The 20,541-nt window shown below is 42.6% G+C and overlaps 1 protein-coding gene across 1 annotated transcript in view; it reads right to left on the minus strand.

The window, feature by feature from the left end:
• Positions 1–15,015: 15,015 nt before the first annotated feature.
• The window catches only part of LOC137423992 (voltage-dependent calcium channel gamma-2 subunit-like), a 182,521-nt gene continuing 176,995 nt past the window's right edge, over positions 15,016–20,541 (minus strand). Inside the window, exon 4 of the mRNA XM_068111492.1 lies at positions 15,016–15,601. Within this exon, the coding sequence (XP_067967593.1) occupies positions 15,057–15,601 (545 nt within the window). The 3' untranslated portion in view covers positions 15,016–15,056. The remainder of the gene's footprint in view (positions 15,602–20,541) is intronic.

Below are 20,541 nucleotides of genomic sequence, written 5' to 3' on the forward strand. Positions count from 1 at the left end.
TCTTCTATACCAAATTCGTCACCACAATCCCTCTAGCCAAAATTTGCCATCACCCAATTCATCATCAATCCTCATAAGGAGGAAGAGATGGAACATCAAGCACAATGTCACACCCACGTCATGATGCGTCTCACAATCCAAAACATTTGCATCATAAAATAATCAAACAACCTGGCATGGTGTGGAGTACCTGTCACCTCAGGTGAGTGGATGCAGATGGTGCGAGGAGACTTCAATCCTAACTATCCTCTAAATGACATTAACACACTTTACACTACCCGGGGTCTTTCCCTGCCAATCCATTGGCCAACTTACACTATGGGTTCTAAAAACCAAATTCCCATTGACCAAACTGTGGTGCTTCTCAATTTGGGGTCTCACTCCCCCGATTCATCTCCCGGTGCCCTTGCACAATTTCTGGGCTGTGACGTGTAGCTCTCCCAGCAGGTCTACCCACCTGCACACCTCCACCACTGCAGTTGCCACCCGAGCTTACCTAGCTCCTCACCCTAACCTAACTAACTGGGGAAGGCCCCTCCTGGCTCTGTCACCCCACTCGGTGCCCTCTGGCACTGGGCTACCCGGGTCCGTCCTCTGGATCCTCGGGCCCCATCCACAACTACCGGCTCCCAGAGCCCACCTGCGGCCTCACCTGGCCGACATCCTCACAGTGGTGGAGTGCCCAAACCAACTACACACACTAACAGGCTACACGCCCAGCCATTTCCACAACACTAATGCACCCATCCAAACATCATTCTTACACCGCACCACAGATGCCAATATCCAACCACAATTTACCTGTACCCTCTACCTAACACTTACACTACCCGCCCCGGGTATTCGTGATGGGGGTCCATTCTTCCCCCATTCACACCTTCGCACCATCCACTCCACTCCACAATTTCCATCATACCCACTCCACGACCATCCATTCCAATACTCCATATACTCCACACTACCATTTATTCCATACACCTGTTTCTCATACCTGTTGTTGCACACCTGTGCACTCACACCTGGTGCCACCTGCACCCTCCTCCTCTTCCTGGACCAGTTGGTCAACACAACACGCAATCACCACTACTCCCTCATACACTGCTCCATACACCTGTTCAGTTGCACACCTGTGCAATCACACCTGTTCAATCACACCTGTTCACCATACACTTCCACAATACACTTCTGAATACACCTCCAACACTCACACGGCATCATCTGAACTACCTGTTGCCCTGCTAACTTAGTGCTCCCCGTCTTCCCTTTAAACTATTGCGCTTCCACGTCATTATCATCCACACTAATCTACCTGCATCCCCACTACAGGTATCATTGTCACTACCTAACCTTAACGTCACCTAAGGTCATCTTCTAGGTCCCTACACACGATATATCCTAACCCTCCCGGGCTAGTTTTCACTGCCATCAACCCCATAAACTAGTGCTCCTTTGCCCCCCGTTGTGAGGGATGGTGGATTGGCCATCCCATCACATGGGGCATCTCTTACTATAAATTTTGCTCGTCAAATTTCAACCAATCAAAAATTTGCCAGTCACTCTACCAATCCTATTCACTTTTCTAAATTTCGTATCAAATCACTATCACTATCACCATCATCACAGTCCGCTATATCCTAGCCTCGGTGCGTCATGACATCATTAAACTCGGCTTCGTAAAGCCGAGCAATGAATTCGGGTGGTTTGGTCGCCTGCAGGTTGAATCCGTCCGGCTTTCGGTTCAAGGGAGGTGGTTTGGTCGGGCTGAGATTCCACGCACCATCTCGGCGCGGCACCTTGCGGTCCCGGGCCCGATGGCTCAATCTCCCCCGGTCGGAACCGCGTCCCCGCGAGGGGGCACCGTTCCGCTTCCTCCCACTCGCCCTTGAACCGGACCGGTCGCCTCGCCCGCCAAGGCCATGACTCGACCGTGCGGGGCGGGGCCAAGCCCGAATCGGCAACGACGCTTCAAAGAGAAACGACGCAGCTTCGATCCGCGCCGGGCCCTGCATCCAACAAAGCGCACCGCGCCCCGAGTGCTCGCATCGGCTATCCATCGCTCGAACCGCTAACCCAGTTACCGTCGATGCTTCACCTGCATGCTCACACGCATACGCTACCCCTTTCACCCTCACAAAACCTGGAGTTCCAACGCCGTCCGTACATTCCACCAACGTACTCCCTGTTACACACCACACCTCTCGCGCACACTCGCTGTTCGCACACTCCCTTAACACACCTCGCGCACCGTCTTGCGCACTCTCCCTTGGTACGTACTCCGTACCACTCACCATGGGCGTGCACTCTTGCATCCACCCACTAACGAGCTCACATGGGCTCTCCCACACTCGCGCTACCACCAACTCAGGTGTGCTTCCTCGCACACCCTCAACCATTCCAAGCGTGCATTCTCGCACCCGCTCCACCACCAACTCACTCTCTGGGTCACTCTCACCCTCGCACGTACACTCCGTACACCCCGACGTGCATTCTCGCTCGCACTCGGTTTCACTCCCACACTTTATAACACACCCACTCGCCGACGCACACTTTTTCCTCACACGCGTGCCATTTCCACTCACACGGGACCCTTTACCAACGCCCGGATGCTTCCTCGATCCCAAGCGCGTGAAAATTCTTTTGTCGCCAAACATCCTCTTACAAAATCTCCCCGCACAATACACAGCACGGCTCACCTTCGGGGTTCTTCTTCCTCCCTGCACCAAAACCTGGAAACTCTTTATTTGGTTAGTGCGTACATAATCATGATTTGAGCAGGGACTTTGCACATTTTCCATTTCTCCCTGCAATTCCCGGGCTACCTCCGTCATCTCTTCAATTTTAATTCCCAGCACTGCTTTTTCTTTATTCACCTCGACGACCGCTGGCTTTAATAAAACACCCTCCTCTACCTCAGCGGTCGCCGGCTTTTCCAAACCCCGTGTCGCGATTTCTACCCCCGTCATTGTACCCGTGCTTTCCTCCGCTTCGCTCAACCAGCGCTTCTCGACCCGCTTTACCTCCTCGTGCACCCGTGGGATCTGCTCGCCCAACCTGCGGTCTCTGTCCCTCTGCTCCCTTTCCTCCCAATCGGCCCCCATCCTATCAATTTTTGCATTCCTTTGGGCCATGAAGGCTTGCATTTGGGCCACCGTTGGTAGTACAAAGGGTACTGTCACGATTTGTAGCAACAAAAGGTTCGAATCCAATGGCGGCGCTGCTACGGTCGCGGGCGCGGTCCCCGCAGCCATGTGCGAGGTGCCATTTTGCGCGCCCGTAACCACGTGCGCGAGAGCGCCATTTTGTGCACCTGATACCCCCTCAACCACATTGCCAATGTTCTCCTCATTGCTCCCCTCCATTTGATCCTGGGTTACTCCTAACCCCTCTTCTAGCTCACCCACCTGCATCCGATCGCCTTGACCAGCCATGGCGCGATTTCAAAATTCGGGTTTTGCTTTAAAAACAAAAAATTTCAGCAGCTCGTAATTTTGAGCGCGTGAAGCGCGCTTCGGGCCTCGTATCCCACTCCCCGACACCAATTGTTACGCCAATAGTACAATTGGTGTTCCACAATTTGGGCTAAATAAATTTAGTCCCAGGTTCGAATCCCACTCCTGACACCAATTGTTACGGTATGCGGTTAAAGATGGTATGTTTGCCGAGCGGAGGCTCCGCGACCGAACAGTGCTTCCCTGACTAAAACCCGATTCACCCCAAACTTTGGCCGTATCGCGCCGCAGCTACTCAATATGGAAACCTCTAAAGCGACCGAACAAGAATGAAGAAGAAGAAGAAGTACGGAGGAATAACAGGATTTATTAAGTATTTTCACAAGCCAAAGCAACGAGAGCAGTCGGTTATATTCAGAAAATGGAAGGAGCAGACACACAGTGAAATCATTAGCTTACCTATTCAAGCTTAATTAATAAACCCCAGGACAACATTAAAGACAGACGGACGATCACACTTACACGGGGAAATGCAGGCAGGAAGGAATGGCTTGGAGATGGGTGGCTTTTAGAAGCAAGGAAGGTTCAGCGGGTACTGGGCACGGTCGGGCCAGAAGGCACTGCCGTCAAGAAGCCGAGCTTTGGTCCCAAACTGCGCGGGCGAAGTTCCTTTCTCCGTACTGCCTCGTGCGCTCCTTGTGTTGCCCCGTTCCGTTTCTCCTGCAGCGCGGCACGTCTCACAGCGGCTCGGTCACACCTGCTCGTCTCCAGCGCATCTCCTGGACCCAGAACTCATCCCTCCTCTCTGCTCATCTCAGCTCATCTCTTTTTGGGAGCGTCCCGCAGCGGGTTATATAGGCCCCGCCCTTCACCCTTTTCGAACCTTCCCCAAACGTTCTCTCTCCGCCCCTTCAAGCCAAACCCCTCGTTCTGGGTTGGATGAGCGGGGCCGACTTACTCCTCCCCTCTATGACGAGGTGGAGACCCGCCTTTCTTCTTCGGCGTTACCTCGTGCGTAATGGAGTCAACTGCTGCAAAGTGGACGGCAGATGAAAATGCAGCAAAGTGCAAACCTGGCACTTGGAAGCTGCCATGGGGTGTCGGAGGGCCTACTCTTATTTAATTCGGTGCAATGAAGAGTCAAACTAGTGGGAAACACATCCTTAGCCTACACAGAGAATAAGGGACTAACTATTTAAAAGGATATATCGTGTCCTGTGTGTAGGTTTATGGAATTAACTAAGAGGACGAGCTGCGACCATTCTTTACATTACGAGGGTGTTACACACAACAAAACCATACTTTTCACATTCGTTACACTTTCTCAAAATTGTTACGCTTCTCAAATCCGTTACACTTCTCAAATCCGTTACAATATATATATATATATATATATATATATATATATATATATATATATATATATATATATATATATATATATATATATATATATATATATATAATATCGATATATATATATATATCGAATATCGATATATATATATATATATATATATACAGTGCCAAAAGAAAGTCTACAGCCTGGTGTTGGCTTAACGGTTAGGGTGCTGGCTTGGGATTCTAGGGTCGTGAGTTCAAATCCTGTTCATTGAAATAACACCAGATGGGGTTGACTCAGCCTGTTCATCCTTCTGAGGTCGGTGAAATGGGTACCAACCTCCTTGGCTGAATGAGCCACTCGAGTGTCCAGTGTAGGAGTAATGCCACCAAGCAGGATTATGCCCAATGGTCAAGAAACTGCTTTGGCAGGCATATGTATCTGATGATGCAAGAGTAGACATCATAATGTAGAAAGTCTACACCCCCTTTCAAAATGTTCACCTTTTCTTGCCTTGTAGCCTGGAATTAAATTGCATTAAATCAGACTTTTTCCACCTTTATTTTCACATCACAACCCACAACTTCCAAGTGAAAAACAAATTCTACAAATTTCAGAAAATTAATTAAAAATACAAAACTAGAATATCTTGGTTGGCTAAGTGTCCACCCCCCTGAGGTAATACTTGTTGGAAGCATCTTTGACAGCAATTACAACTGTGAGTCTGTTGGGATAGGTCTATACCACCACGCACACCTTGATTGGCCAATATTTGCCAATTCTTCAGTACAAAACTGTTCAAGCTTGTGTGGTGAGCGTTGATGGACAGCAATCTTCAAGTCATGCCACAGATTTTCCATTGGATTTAGGTCAGGGCTTTGACTGGGCCACTCAAGGACATTTATCTTTTTGTTCCTTAGCCACTCCAGTGTAGCTGTGGCTGTTTGCTTCGGGTCATTGTCATGCTGAAAGGTGAACGTCCGTCCCAATTTAATTTTTTTTGCAGAGGGTAGCAGGGTTTCTTCTTGGATTTTTCTGTATTTTTCTCCATCTATTTTCCCTTCTATCCTGACAAGTGCCCTGCTGAAGAGAACCATCTCCATAACATGATGCTGCCACCTCCATGCTTCACAGTAGGGATGGTGTTATTTGGGTGATGTGATATCTTGGGTTTGTGCCAAACGTAACTTGTGGAGTGTTGAACAAGCATGGTCCAATTTTGTTCAACCTTGGCACAAGCAGAGTACACGATGGCACACACATGCTCCTCACTTTATTTTGCGATCTGATCCAAGATGGCTGACCGGTAGACTGGCAGCCATTTTAGTTGTAAAAAAAAAAAGCCCATATTGACCACGCCCTCAACTATTTCTCGGACATGCATTTACCGATCTTGTTCACACTTGGCACATAGAAAATGAATGATGGGATACACATGCATGTCATTATTTTTCGAGATCAAATCTAAGATGGCCGACTGGTGGACAGTTTGTTACTTAAACATGTCACCAACCATTTCTCAACATGCATGGACCGATTTTGTTCAAACTTGCCACAAAGACTATACATGAGAGTTTATATATGGAGAAGATTTTGTTTTGTAATCCGACCAAAGATTGCCGACTGAACGCCTTTAACTCCGTACAGCAAAATTACTATGCTGTACCTTTGTGGAGGAAAACCTTTGTGACCATCATTGATTATCCTCAGCAGCTGGAGACTTGTGGCAGGACAGGGTTTGGGTATAAAACCCTGACCCAAACAGGAAGTGCTCTCATTCTCAGTCTGACACTCACTATCTTGGACCAGCTCTTTTTCTGGTTAAGAAGTCCAAGCACTAACCACCTTTCTGTCACAAGCTGCTGGCTTGCCCTGACTCTCTGGTCTGCTGTCTGGATCCTGATCTTGCCCTGATTGAGATGAGGCAGCACAGTGCATGTTCTGCTCCAACTGTTCTGCACTAGCTACAGGTTCCTCACCACATTCCTTTCCCTCTATACTAAGCTGTGTGTATGTGTTGCCTGGAGGGTCATAGGTGATTGTCTTGTGATTTTGTTACAATTTGTGTTGCTCCGTTTATTGTATAATAAACTACTGCACTTATTACCCTCGCCTGAGGAGAGGGTATTGCATTTGAGTCCGTTTGTCTGTTTGTTACTTGCAAAATCGAAGATTTTTCAAGTATATTGGTCGGTTGCGTTTGTGGTTCTGTCTGTCTGTTTGTTTGTTTGTCACCGGCCTACAGGTCACAATTCTAAACCGATCGTCACGAAACTTCACCAAGTTGTATAAGTCGTCCCAATTGAGAAGCCTATTGATTTTGAGGTCAAAGGTCAAAGGTCATCTGGAGGTCAAATTTCTAAAATCGCCATTTTAAATCTGATTGACTTGAAAATTGAATAGCATTTGTGTATTGAGTCACTAAATTGGGAAATGAACTATTATTTGAGGTCAATAGGTCAAAGGTCGACTCAAGGTCAAATTTTAAAAAATCATCCATTTTCATCTAAAAAGCTGTCAATTCTCAACCGATTGACTTGAAAATTGAACAGCATTTGCAGATCGCGTCCCTAAATTGGGAAACGTACTATTTTTGATGTCAAAAGGTCAAAGGTCAACTCAAGGTCAAACTTCCAAAATCATCACTTTTCATCTGAAAAAACCATCAATTTTAATCCAATTGACTTGAAAATTGAACAGCATTTGCATATTGCCTCAATTAATTGGGAAACCAACTATTTTTGAGGTTAAAAGGTCAAAGGTCTACTCTAGGTCAAACTTCCAAAATCATCAATTATCATCTGAAAACCCATCAATTTTCCACCGATTGACTTGAAAATAGAATAACATTTGTGTATTGCCTCACTGAATTGGGAAACCAACTTTTTTTTAGGTCAAAAGGTCAAAGGTAAACTCAAGGTCAAACTTCTAATATCATCATTTTTCATCTAAAAAATCGTCACTTTTCATCCTGTTGACCCAAGCTTTGATCAATATCATAAATTTAAACTTCCAAAATTTGATGTCAAATCAGAATCACACAGAATCGCACAGAATTCTCCGCACAGAATAAAGATGATTTTCTCTGCAACCGTTGGTCCGATTGACAGGAAATTTTCACCATAGGTGCAACTCCACCTGTAGAATCTTTTAAATGATAATTATGACGTCATAGGTCACATGGTTCGGCCACCATCTTGGAAAACCGAAACATTTGCACCTCTATATCTCTGAAAGCGCTGAATAGAAAAAATTGAGACATGGCTCATTGTAAAGAACTCTCCGTGGGGAATAAAATATGTAACTGATGATATCATAGGTGCCTCCATTATGACGTCATAATTCGACAAGTACAAAACTTCATCCGATCAAGATGAAATTTCTTGAGCATAATCTCAGAATAAATTCGTTTAGAAAACAAATGATGACGTCATCGGTCACGTGGTTCGGCCGCCATATTTGTTTTAACACTAAAGCCTTAAAAACCACTGAAAATACATCCTGGCGAGGGTTTGCAATCTCTGCTCTTTTTCTTGTTTATCTTGTAAGGAACAGCTTGTCTCGTGTTGCCACTATTTAGTCGCATTAACGATCCAGATATTTGACCATCCAAATAGAAAATTAAATGAATCATAATCTTATTTTATAATCATTGTGGAAATAGCCCCGCTGGATGACAGAGCAGCGATAACTGCTCGGTGCTGGCCTGTGAAATACTATCGGCTATCCTTGAAATTTTGGCATCTTCAGTGTGATGGTAACCACATCCGTGTGGTAACGTCTGTCCAGGAGGTCGTTGTCTGTGCAACTTACTTGTCTGACACCCCTACGGTCTGTCACGATTCCTTCGTGGCATTCTTCATCACGTTGCGGTACAAACCAAGCAACTTATTCACACCGGTGAATTGAATGTGCAGGCAAAGGAAGACAAATCGGTATGTAGATGTCACATTTGTCACCTGTCGCAGTGATGCTATAATTCTGCTCTGCACAACTCCATTCATTTACACCATTAGTCTCTATCTGGCAAACACATTCGGCAGCTTCTGTAAAGTGAATTTTATAAACCTGCATTTTGTATGTATAATAAATAAATCACATCACACTCCATAATACCTACTCCCAAAGCTTGAAAAGTTTCCATTACGTGGTGAGCCAAGAATTTGAATCGGGCGTATTGAGGCAAGTATTCCCAAACATCAAATCCTGAATCAGACAATTAACTTTTGTTGTGCAATGCATGTTTTTTAAATGCATGAAGCATGTTGTACAATGCAATGCATAAAGCATGCAAATGAGGTGTAATTGTAAATGCTCTTTCTGAAGCAAAAGGCTCTCAATGCATTGTATAATGCATTTGCTTTTTATTTGTTTCTTCTGGGATAATCCCATGTATACCAAAGTACTTTCACCTCTTGTTGCAATTACTTGTCCTTTCAGACCTTTTAGAAAATTTCCAGTATTGGTTTCAAAACGTGCGCGCATCATGAAGTGCACTTTCTTTTCCGGTCACCACTTGAAGGAGCACCTGTGCTACCTCCAGGTGCATACCAAATGAATTATAACATCAGCCACAGAAGGTGAATGGAGGTTATGTTTTCACCCCTTTCTGTTTGTGAACAGGATATCTCAAATAATTGAGGACTGATTTGAATGAAATTTGGTGGACAGGTTGGGTAAGTGACAAGGACGAGATTAATAGATTTTTGGCAAGATCTGGATCCGGATACGGATCAGATAATTTTAAAGTGATTTTCACCAGTGAGTGATGGAGCTAAAACCGATATATAGCACGACACCTCAAAAAGTTGTGGACGGATCTGGATGAAACTTGGTGGACCAGTTGGGTGTCTGACCATGACAAATATATTTGATTTTGGTGAATATCTGAATATGGATTCGGATATGATAATTATTTAATTTTGAAGTGATTATTCACCATTGAATGATGGGGCCAACAATGATATATAGCATGCTGTTTTAAAAAGTTGTGGACAGATGATCACAAAACTAGGTGGATGAGTTGGTTCGGTGACAAGAACAAGCTGATTAGATTTTGGTTCAGGTCCGAATCCAGATCCGGCCTATCAGTGGGATACAAAACATAAACTGTTCATCCTGGTGGAGGTATGCTCTCTACGGAGAGCTATTATAGTAGTATTAGTACTGTAAATAATGACGTATGCTTCAGACGGTCTGTTAAGAGCACCTGCTGATAAATTGATTGAATCGACCAAAGCCATGCAACTAAAACTACAATTAAAGGTATTTTTTTTACCTGATTCTGCTACTTCCTGTGTCTTGGATTGTTGTACACCGCACCTTTGCCACCTCCAGGCGCTGCATAACGTCAGTGCCGGGCACCGAATGGGGCTCGGCAATGACGCACGCTGAAAGGGAGTACTCAGTTTTCACTCTGGTTGTTTGTTTTCTTGTTTTCTTGTTTGTTGTACACCGCACCTTTCCGATGCCATCTCCAGGCGCTGCAAAACGTCTTTGCCGGGCACCGAAGGGGGCTCGGCAGTGACGCACGCTGAAAGGGAGTACTCAGTTTTCACTCTGGTTGTTTGTTTTCTTGTTTTCTTGTTTGTTGTACACTGCACCTTTCCTATGCCATCTCCAGGCATTGCAAATCGTCATTGCCAGGCACCGAAGGGGGCTCGGCAGTGACGCACGCTGAAAGGGAGTACTCAGTTTTCACTCTGGTTGTTTGTTTTCTTGTTTTCTTGTTTGTTGTACACCGCACCTTTCCGATGCCATCTCCAGGCACTGCAAAACGTCATTGCCAGGCACCGAAGGGGGCTCGGCAGTGACGCATGCTGAAAGGGAGTACTCCGTTTTCACTCTGGTTGTTGTACACCGCACCTTTCCTATGCCATCTCCAGGCATTGCAAATCGTCATTGCCAGGCACCGAAGGGGGCTCGGCAGTGACGCACGCTGAAAGGGAGTACTCAGTTTTCACTCTGGTTGTTTGTTTTCTTGTTTTCTTGTTTGTTGTACACCGCACCTTTCCGATGCCATCTCCAGGCGCTGCAAAACGTCATTGCCTGGCACCGAAGGGGGCTCGGCAGTGACGCACGCTGAAAGGGAGTACTCAGTTTTCACTCTGGTTGTTTGTTTGTTTGTTTTCTTGCTTGTTTGTTTGTTTGTTTGTTTGTCCGGACGATACCTCAGCCATCCTTTGAGCAAGGAAGCTGAAATTTAGGCACAATAGTGAGCAAGTCCTTTTTCAAAAACAGTATTTTTTGTTTTTTGATTAATCAATTAATTGAGGAGTTATTTAATTAATTAGCGACTAATTAGGTACTTATTTAATTAATTAAATTTCCTTTCTCTTCTGACCATTAACTCAGGCACCTTTTGAGTTAGGAAGCTGATATTTGGACATGCCAATGACCAGGTGATTTGACTGTAAAGGCTATTTTTGATTTATTAATTAATCAATTAATCGATTAATTATTTAATTATTCGATTAATGACTAAAATTTGTTTTTTTTTAAGTAACACATTCTGATGAAATGGTGGTGGTTTATGTGTTCTATGACCGAATTGATTAATAATTTAATTTTGTAATGATTATGATATATTTATTTTACTTATTAATCATTTATTAATTTTATTTCTCATTTGGCCAATATCTCAGGCACCTTTTGAGCTGGGAAGCTAATATTTGGACAGCACAGTGACCAAGTGATGTGGCTATCAAGGATATTTTTGATTAATCATTTAATCGATTAATTATTTATTGATTAATCAATTAATTATTTAATTTTTTATTAATGAGTTATTTAATTAAATTTCTAAAAGATACATCTTCGGATGAAGCACTAGTGGTTGAGTTATGCTATTAGCCAATTGATGAAGAAAATATTTTGTGATAATCTTTTATTGATTTTAATTATACAATTAATCAATCAATTAGTGTACACCTCCCCCCTCCCAATGCAGCCTCTATGAGCTGCACTGCGGTATTGCCGGGCGCCGGAGGCGCTCCGGCAATGCCGCGCTGTAGGATATTTAAATATTTGGCATGGCGGTGGTGTACTTTGAATGTATCTGTACTTGTTTTCTTTCTTGTTTGTCCGGGCGATATCTCAGCCATCCTTTGAGCTAGGAAGCTGAAATTTCAGCACAATAGTGAGCAAGTACTTTGTCAAAAAAGGTATTTTTTGTTTTTTGATTAATCAATTAATTGATGAGTTATTTAATTATTAGCGATTAATTAAGTACTTGTACATTTCCTCTCTTCTGGCCATTATCTCAGGCACCTTTTGAGTTAGGAAGCTGATATTTGTACGTGCCAATGACCAAGTGATTTGGCTGTGAAGGCTATTTTTGATTTATTAATTAATCGATTAATTATTTAATCATTTGATTAATGACTAAAAAAATTTTTTTTTTCTTACAGATTCGGATGAAATGGTGGTGGTTTATGTGTTATATTAGCCAATTGCTTAATTATTTGATTTTTTATGATTATTATTTATTTATTTTCATTATTAATCATTTACTTTCTTTCTCATCTGGGCAATATCTCAGGCACCTTTTGAGCTAGGAAGCTTATATTTGGACATGACAATGACCAAGTGATTTATCTGTAAAGGGTATTTTGGATTTATTGATTAATCAATTAATCGATTAATAATTATTTATGGATGATAAATTAATTATTTAATTTCTTTATTTATGACTTATTTAATTAAATTTCTAAAAGTTACATCTTCGAATGAAGCTCACATCTTCGGATGAAACTAGTGGTTTAGTTATGCTATTAGCCAATTGATTAAGAAAATATTTTATGACAATCTTTTATTGATTTTAATTGTGCAATTAATCAATCAAATATTGCGCACCTCTCCCTCCAAATACAGTCTCTATGAGCTGCACGGCGGTATTGCCGTGCTGTGGGATATTTAATTATTTGGCATGGGGGCGGTGTACTTTGAATATATCTTTACTTGTTTCTTCTTATTTTTCTATATATATATATTTTTTTGTTTGTTTTGCTTCTAACCTTTTTGGTATTGTTTTGCTATCTTTTTCTAACCTTCCCTTAGCCCCTTACCTAGAGTGGCTTTATGTCTTGTTTGCGGCGATTTCCTTAGACAACAACAACAACGACAAAAATACTATTGTATAAACTCACATAAAACACACCTGGCATAAAGGAAGTATTATTGGAATTTTATTATACATTATAGGCCAGTTCCACACTTGTTACCTTTACAAACGTTTTTCATATCTTTCATTTTAGTTCATAGACAATGCAGACAATTGTGTAAACATGGATTTGTATCTTTTTTCTAGTGCCGCAGGGTGAGACAGTCAGTCGTATACGCAACAATTCCCTTTTGACATGGCAAACAAGAAACACTTGGCCAACAGGACTTCATTAAAGTGATAACCTATTGCTTATAAGGGTAGTAAGCATTCAGGAGTACTAAAGTAAACAGCGACCCTAACCACAAACATTTATATATGCAAGTCACACAACATGTATAATGGGAACAGATAGTCTGCTGGTATATATGAAATTGCCCTTAAGGTTTACCTGAAATGTTTTATGCTCATTTCAGGTTTTTCTTAAATGATCAAAATTTATTCAGAACAAATAACAATGTGGGCGGCGGAAATGGGAAGTGCATTTAACAACACAGTCTGCATGATGGAATTTTACATCAATTCCTACTCACACGCCTTATGGCACGATATCCATCCAGCACAACCATCATTATTCCTCTTTATAGTACAACTCATCCCCGGATATACAAATTTTATTTCACTTGATCAGTCTATTTTTTTTTTTAAGTCAAGTTTGTCTTTTGTATATCACTTCATGATAATAAAAAACTGCTACTTAATAACGAATATAATGTCTGCCTTGTCTATCGTCAGTTCATACGGCCAAAGGTGGAATGACTCGAACCAGGAAGTTAAGTCAAAGCCCTGTAACCGAACATCTGGGTCACTTAGTACATGTCGTCGCAGCCAAACGACATGAAATGCCTTTGGTGCCTCATTTGTGGTGTCAGAAAGGCTTATGGTGAATAATAAACACCTCTCCTGCAGAATTTTGAAAGATTTCAAAAAGAATTACCAAGTATACCGACATCATCATGGCTTTCATTAAGTGTTTGAACAGTAACACTTTGCTTGGTTATTCTGCTGTCTGATAAAAAGACCTATAATCTTGCTTTTACTTTGTTGAGTGATACCCTGCCCCACTGTAGAAACACTGTCTGCTGGTGCATTGGCATACCTTTGATGCCTTCTGTACTTAGCGGTCCGGTGGTGGAGCGAGTAAAGCCTTGTTGCATTGCTCTCTCTCTCTCTCTCTCTGGTGCCGGTTCGATTCCAATGACCATTGAAGGAAGAAATTTCCACACCCTGTGACAGAGTGGCAACCTGTCCAGGATTGGTTCTTAGTCACAGAACCGTTTTGCGACTCGTGAGCATCCCAACGCTCTGTCAAGAGAATGGACCTCCACCATCACCACCTACTGTACTTGACGTCAGATGCTGTCACCTGATGTCTCACCTTATGAGTTTCACAGATCATTCTGTTGGGGATTAAACTACATATAAACAAGTGTGATGTTCGTAAATATAGTGGCCTATAAAGCAATTTACAAATAAGGCTTTAAATATGTTGGCACTGAGAAATACTTAAATATATCCATAATAGGCATTTGCTCAAAGGTATAAACTGCTTTAAAAAGCTGGTCTGCACCTATGAGCAGCACACAGCACACAATGGTATATACATATATATATATATATATGTATATACCATTGATGGTGGGTTTTCCAATTGTACATCATTTCAAAGCATACTTGATCTTACGAGGCTTTTGTGATTGTCGATGTAACTCAAGGCTTGGGATGGTAGAGTATCATAAGCCTATATTAGCAAGACTACATGATTTTTTGAGGTCATTAGTGTGTATATGAATGTTTAGAATATGTCTTAGCCATGGGTCAATCCTCATCATACGACACCAGGAGTAAGAGAAAGCAGACAATGTGGCAAATCTATACAGGATGCCACCACACTTCTCCAGTCAGGTCTGCAGAAACAACCATTTTGAATAAGAATGAAAACGAGTTTGATCACGTGGTTGCGCTGATGGCAACCACGAAGGATTGGTGTACGAGAGCAGCAATAGTGCCACAACAGACACGGACTGTTTGTTTCGCCATTTGCCACTCGCATGGACCTCGCATTGTACTTGTGTTCTGCGAATTGGTTCATCGTCACCACCGCCTACACGGGTGTAGTCCGTCTGTTAGTGAGAGACAGTGCATCTGCAGCCTCCATGTCTGGGTAATCGTGAACCTGCAAGAAGGTCTGACCTGCGGTCGGTGGCAGGATCGAGTTATAGATGCCTTGGGTCGGAGGTGGCTGAGAAACGACAGCTTCTCGACTCAGAGTGTACAATGGGATGTCGGTGAATGGCGGAGGCATGTACGAGCGAGCTAGCATACCAGGGGATGCGTCCAACGAGCGTGGAGGTTCTGTAGATCGTGAGCTGGAACGCGAACGGCGTCGATAGCGGTACCGGTGGCTCGGCAGCCGAGAAAAAACAGATCGTTTGACTCCATTGGGACGGAAGCGGGAACGTGCTTCCCGTGTTTTGTCGATGTACGCGTGCACTGCCACGACTCCCACCACTTCAGCGAGGATGAAGGACAGCGCACCGAAGTAAAAGGACCAACCGTACGAGTAACTGCTTTTTTTCGAGTCACCTTGGTTGGGGTCCCCAGAGTTGCTAGAGATGTACACAATGATGCCGATGATGTTGCTTAATCCTGCAAGCAATAGACATGGGGTCATTATTTCTGCAACCTGAATCTATGCAAACAAATGCTCATGCACACAGATCTATATCCAAGTGTAAAAACACAAGAGCCTTTTTACAAACTGCACACAGATCAAACTTTTTTTTTTTTTTTTTAATACAAGATTGAGTCTCGTGAAAGAGCTAACATTAATCACACAAAAAGTGAAACCGACACATAAAACACAAAAATAAGGGGAGCAGAACACAAGATGGGGAGAGAGGGGGAAGGACACAAACACAACATTTGAGAGCAGGGACATCGGGAGAAATGTGGGAGGGAGAGGGCTTGGGGGTAGGTGGGAGAGGTATAAAATATATGAACACTCAAGGACTTCCAGGAAAGAAGTTGGAATTAAAAAAAAAGTATATCTGGGGTGAAATAGCAGGGGTAGAAAAGATCAAGGTTTTGGCTTTAAATAAGGCTTTACTTAAATACATCCATATAACTTTAACGCTGAATGTAAGTCTGTTTTATCATCATGATTGTGAAAAGAAAACAAATTAGCCGACATAAATATGTGCTGCTATTTGTACTATGGGAGATAAATGCTTCACTGAAAAAGAATTTTAAAAAAACCAAACTAGATTGCTCATGTATATTGAAGAATAGTTTTCATTATGTGTTACAAAGAAAGGCACAAATTAGCAAAAACATTGACAGAACATGATCAGGTGTAATGTGAGTAACATTAGGAGGTTGCCCTGTCTCCACATTCACAACCTAAACATTACCAGTCACATGAATACTTCTTTGTATCTAAACCAGATTGAGCCAAAAACAAGATCAGTGTCCCAATTAACATGACAACAGTCAGAAAGAAATAGCTCAGGAAATTATGCCATATATATATATACACAGTCACGTGAAAAAGTAAGTACATCCCATGTAAAGTTTTGACTTTTTCAACATATTTCAACATACAGCTATTTGATCTTCATTTCAACAATATTGATAGGTAAAGGTGATATAATATAACAAATATCATGAAACATTTACATTTTGTAGTCCATTGTATAATTTAAATAAACATAAATGCAAATTTCGCATGTGGAAAAAGTAAGTACACCCTTGGCTCTAATAGGTGGTATTGCCCCCTTTGGCAGAAACAACCTCAAGTAGGCGTTTCTCATAACTGTCTACCAGTCTCTGACATCAACTGGGAGAAATTTTTGCCCACTCCTCCATGCAGAATTCTTTCAGCTGTGCGATGTTGGAGGGGTTTCTTGCATGCACAGCTCGTTTCAAATCCCCCCACAACATCTCGATGGGATTTAGATCCGGGCTTTGACTTGGCCATTCCAGAACCCTCCATTTCTTTCTTTTCAGCCATTCCTTGGTGGATTTACTGGTATGTTTAGGGTCATTGTCATGTTGCAAGGTCCACCTTCGGTTGAGCTTCAACTCTCCGACAGATGGCCTCACATTATCCTCAAGCACCCTCTGGTACAATGAAGAATTCATCGTGGATTATATGATGGTGAGCTGCCCAGGCCCTGATGCAGCAAAGCTGCCCCAAACCATAATATTTCCACCACCATGCTTTACAGTTGGTATCATGTTCTTGTGGTCAAATGCTGTCTTTGGTTTTCGCCAAACATGTCTTCTGGTACTGTGGCCAAATAGCTTGACCTTTGACTCATCTGTCCAGAGCACATTGCTCCAGAAGTGCTGGTCTTTGCCTCGGTGTTCATTGGCAAACTTTAGTCTTGCCCTGATGTTCTTTCTGGACAGCAAAGGTTTCCTCCTGGCACACCTCCCATGTAGATCAAATTTGTGCAGCATCTTTCTAATGGTAGACTCGTGCACTTTGACATCAACAGTGGCAAGAGCTACCTGTAGGTCCCGTGATGACATTCTGGGATTCTTGGAGACTTCTTTCAGCATCTTGCGGTCTGCTCTCGGGCTGAACTTGCTGGGGCGGCCTGGCCTCAACAAGTTGGCAGTTGTTTGGAATCTTCTCCACTTGTAGATGATCTTCCGGACAGTCGAATGATTGATTTCTAATTGTTTGGATATCTTTTTAAATCCCTTCCCAGACTCATAGGCATCTATAACCTTCTTTCTGAAGGTCTCAGAGAGCTCTTTTGATCTAGGCTTGGTGATGCCGCACACTTCAACAACAAAGAGCAAACCAAACTAAATGTCTGAGGTTTAAATAAGACAGGGTCCTCCAAGATATTCTCTAACGATGTTCTAATCATTTGCACCTGAGCTGGTGAACCTGATTCTAATTTTAGGTATTTGAAGTAGTGATAAATGTAGGGGTGTACTTACTTTTTCCACATGCGAAATTTGCATTTATGTCTATTTAAATTATACAATGGACTACAAAATGTAAATGTTTCATGATATTTGTTATATTATATCACCTTTATCTATCAATATTGTTGAAATGAAGATCAAATAGCTGTATGTTGAAATATGTTGAAAAAGTCAAAACTTTACATGGGGTGTACTTACTTTTTCACGTGACTGTATATATATACATATATATATATATATATATATATATATATATATATATATATATATATATATATATATATATATATATATATATATATATATATATTGTATGTACTACTACTACTACTACCACTACTACTACTTCGGCCCAAATTATTTCCACCTCACCTTCCTATGCAGTTAACTGGTTTGGCCCAAGTCTTTCATGAACCAACTGGCCAGGCCTGCTGCTGGTTGTATCATTGCTGGGAGCAAGGCTATGCTGCTGATGCAGTGCTGCCTGTTTCCACTAAGCTGGTACTCATTCCGCTGACCTCGGAAAGACGACAGACCGAATCAACCCACTTTGTGTTACTCAACGTTACGACGTGGGCTCAAACTGAAGACCCTAACATCTTAAGCCAGCCACCTTGACCATTAGGCCAACACCAGGCATGGTACCAACGATTAGTGCTTGCAAACGGGCCCTCCAATTCAACACCACTCTGTTGGATACCGCACACAATGATGTCTCTCCCAGGATTTGAAACATTATGGCTGCGGGTGACAGATTATGGCTGCGGGTCAATATTTTAACCCAGGTTAGAGAACTCTAAGGCAAGGGTGCATGCCTCTAAGATATCCTGACAGCCCGATGCAATCCACATATGTTGTTGTGCATTAAAAGCCAAATAAATGCAAGGGTTATATTCATGTTCACCAAAACCTGGTGCATAAACCGTTACAAAGCCAACTTTTTTGAAATTCCGATTTCTTTCTTGGAAGTCCTAGCAATGTCCATGTGTTTTACACCTCTCCCACACCTCCCCCCCCCCCTTCCCGTGCCTCCTCCCCCCAAGCCCACTCCCTCCCACAGATCTCCTGATGTCCCTGCTCTCAAATGTTGCACTTGTGTGATTCCCTCTCTCTCCCCATCTTGTCTTCTGCTCCCTTTATCTTTTGTTTTATGTGTCAGTTTGTCTTTTTCTGATTCATGTTAGCTCTTACACGAGCCTCAATCTTGTATACAAAAACTAGAGCTTCCAGGGAAGCAGAACTCAACTGAACTGACTGGACAACTTTAAAGTAGGTCAGTTGTCTGTACTAGATTTGACTTAAATGAAAAGCCAACAACCTTGTGTAATAATTTAAAGGTCCTTGTATGGCGGCCATTTTGTGACAGATCGGGTTGACATGCGATAGCAACCTACCTTGTGTGGTAAGAGTCTCACACACCAAGTTTCATCAAAATCCATAAATATTTGTGGACGTTAAAGTCTTAACGTCGTTTCGGAGCTGAAAACAATATGGCGGCCTATGGCGGCCATTTTGTGACGGATCGGGTTGGAATGCAATAGCAACCTACCTTGTGTGGTAAGGGTTAAACATTCTAAGTTTGATCAAAATCTGTTAATATTTGTGGACGCTAGATCTAGAGTGTTAACGTCGTTTTCATGACCAAAAACAAAATGGTCGCCTAAGTCCGCCATTTTTCAACGGATCGGGCTGAAATGCAATACCAGCCTGGTCCTTGGGGTAAAGATGCCGCATGTCAAGTTTGATCAGAATCGGTTGATATTTGTGGACGCTGGAGTGTTAACGTCGAAAAGTTAACGGACGACAGACGACGACGACAGACGACGGACGCCGGAGGGTTCAGTATGTGATGAACTCAACTGGACGGTAGTCCAGTTGAGTTAAAAATAAAAATAAAGCCACCATCAGCCACTATCATTTCAAATTTCTGCAACTTTTAGTAAACCAGGATAAAGCCACGGCAGCATTCTCTGCCTATACCCGTGCTGTGAAGTGCACACATTACGGTCACCAAGCACTATATAAGGCTCGTTCAAATTAGATGCATTTTCTAGAAAGCTGTTGGAGTAAAACTCTTAAGGCAATAATGGAAAAAACAATAAAAGGGAAAGTGCTTGAAATGTGGCATACATGAGTAATGACTGTTTGTTTAAGTGATTGTTTTTGTTTCAGAGGACAACCTAAACATTACCAGTCACATGAAGAGCTGTGAGCAAGAAGTGTATGTAATGATTTTGAAATGCAAATGCAAAGATGCCATGGAAATGATATAATGTGGTCTCAAATCTGCATTAACTAAAGCAGTATGATGCGACAGATTTGTCAGCTTAGTTTTTGATATTTCCAGCTTGACTCTGACAAGTGAACACTTCAGGTTGGGTTGCCACTCATTAAAGTCAAGCTGGAGTCAAAATGGAATAACCAAAATTTTGCTCATTGAAATAGTAACATGAAAACAAAGCTGCACCGACAGCTTGCAGTGCCTGAAATATTACAGCTGCACACCACTAGTTGAAAGACATTTTCTCTTGGCAGTGAAGAGAGGGAGAGAATGAAGCAATGCAGATGGAGAGGCAACAGGGGATAGACCTAAAGATGATGCTCTCCCTCAGAACTCTGTGTGTACAGTATGACAAAAAAAAAAA

The sequence above is a fragment of the Myxine glutinosa genome, chromosome 3, assembly GCF_964187855.1.
Source record: "Myxine glutinosa chromosome 3, kmMyxGlut1.1, whole genome shotgun sequence".
NCBI lineage: Eukaryota > Metazoa > Chordata > Myxini > Myxiniformes > Myxinidae > Myxine > Myxine glutinosa.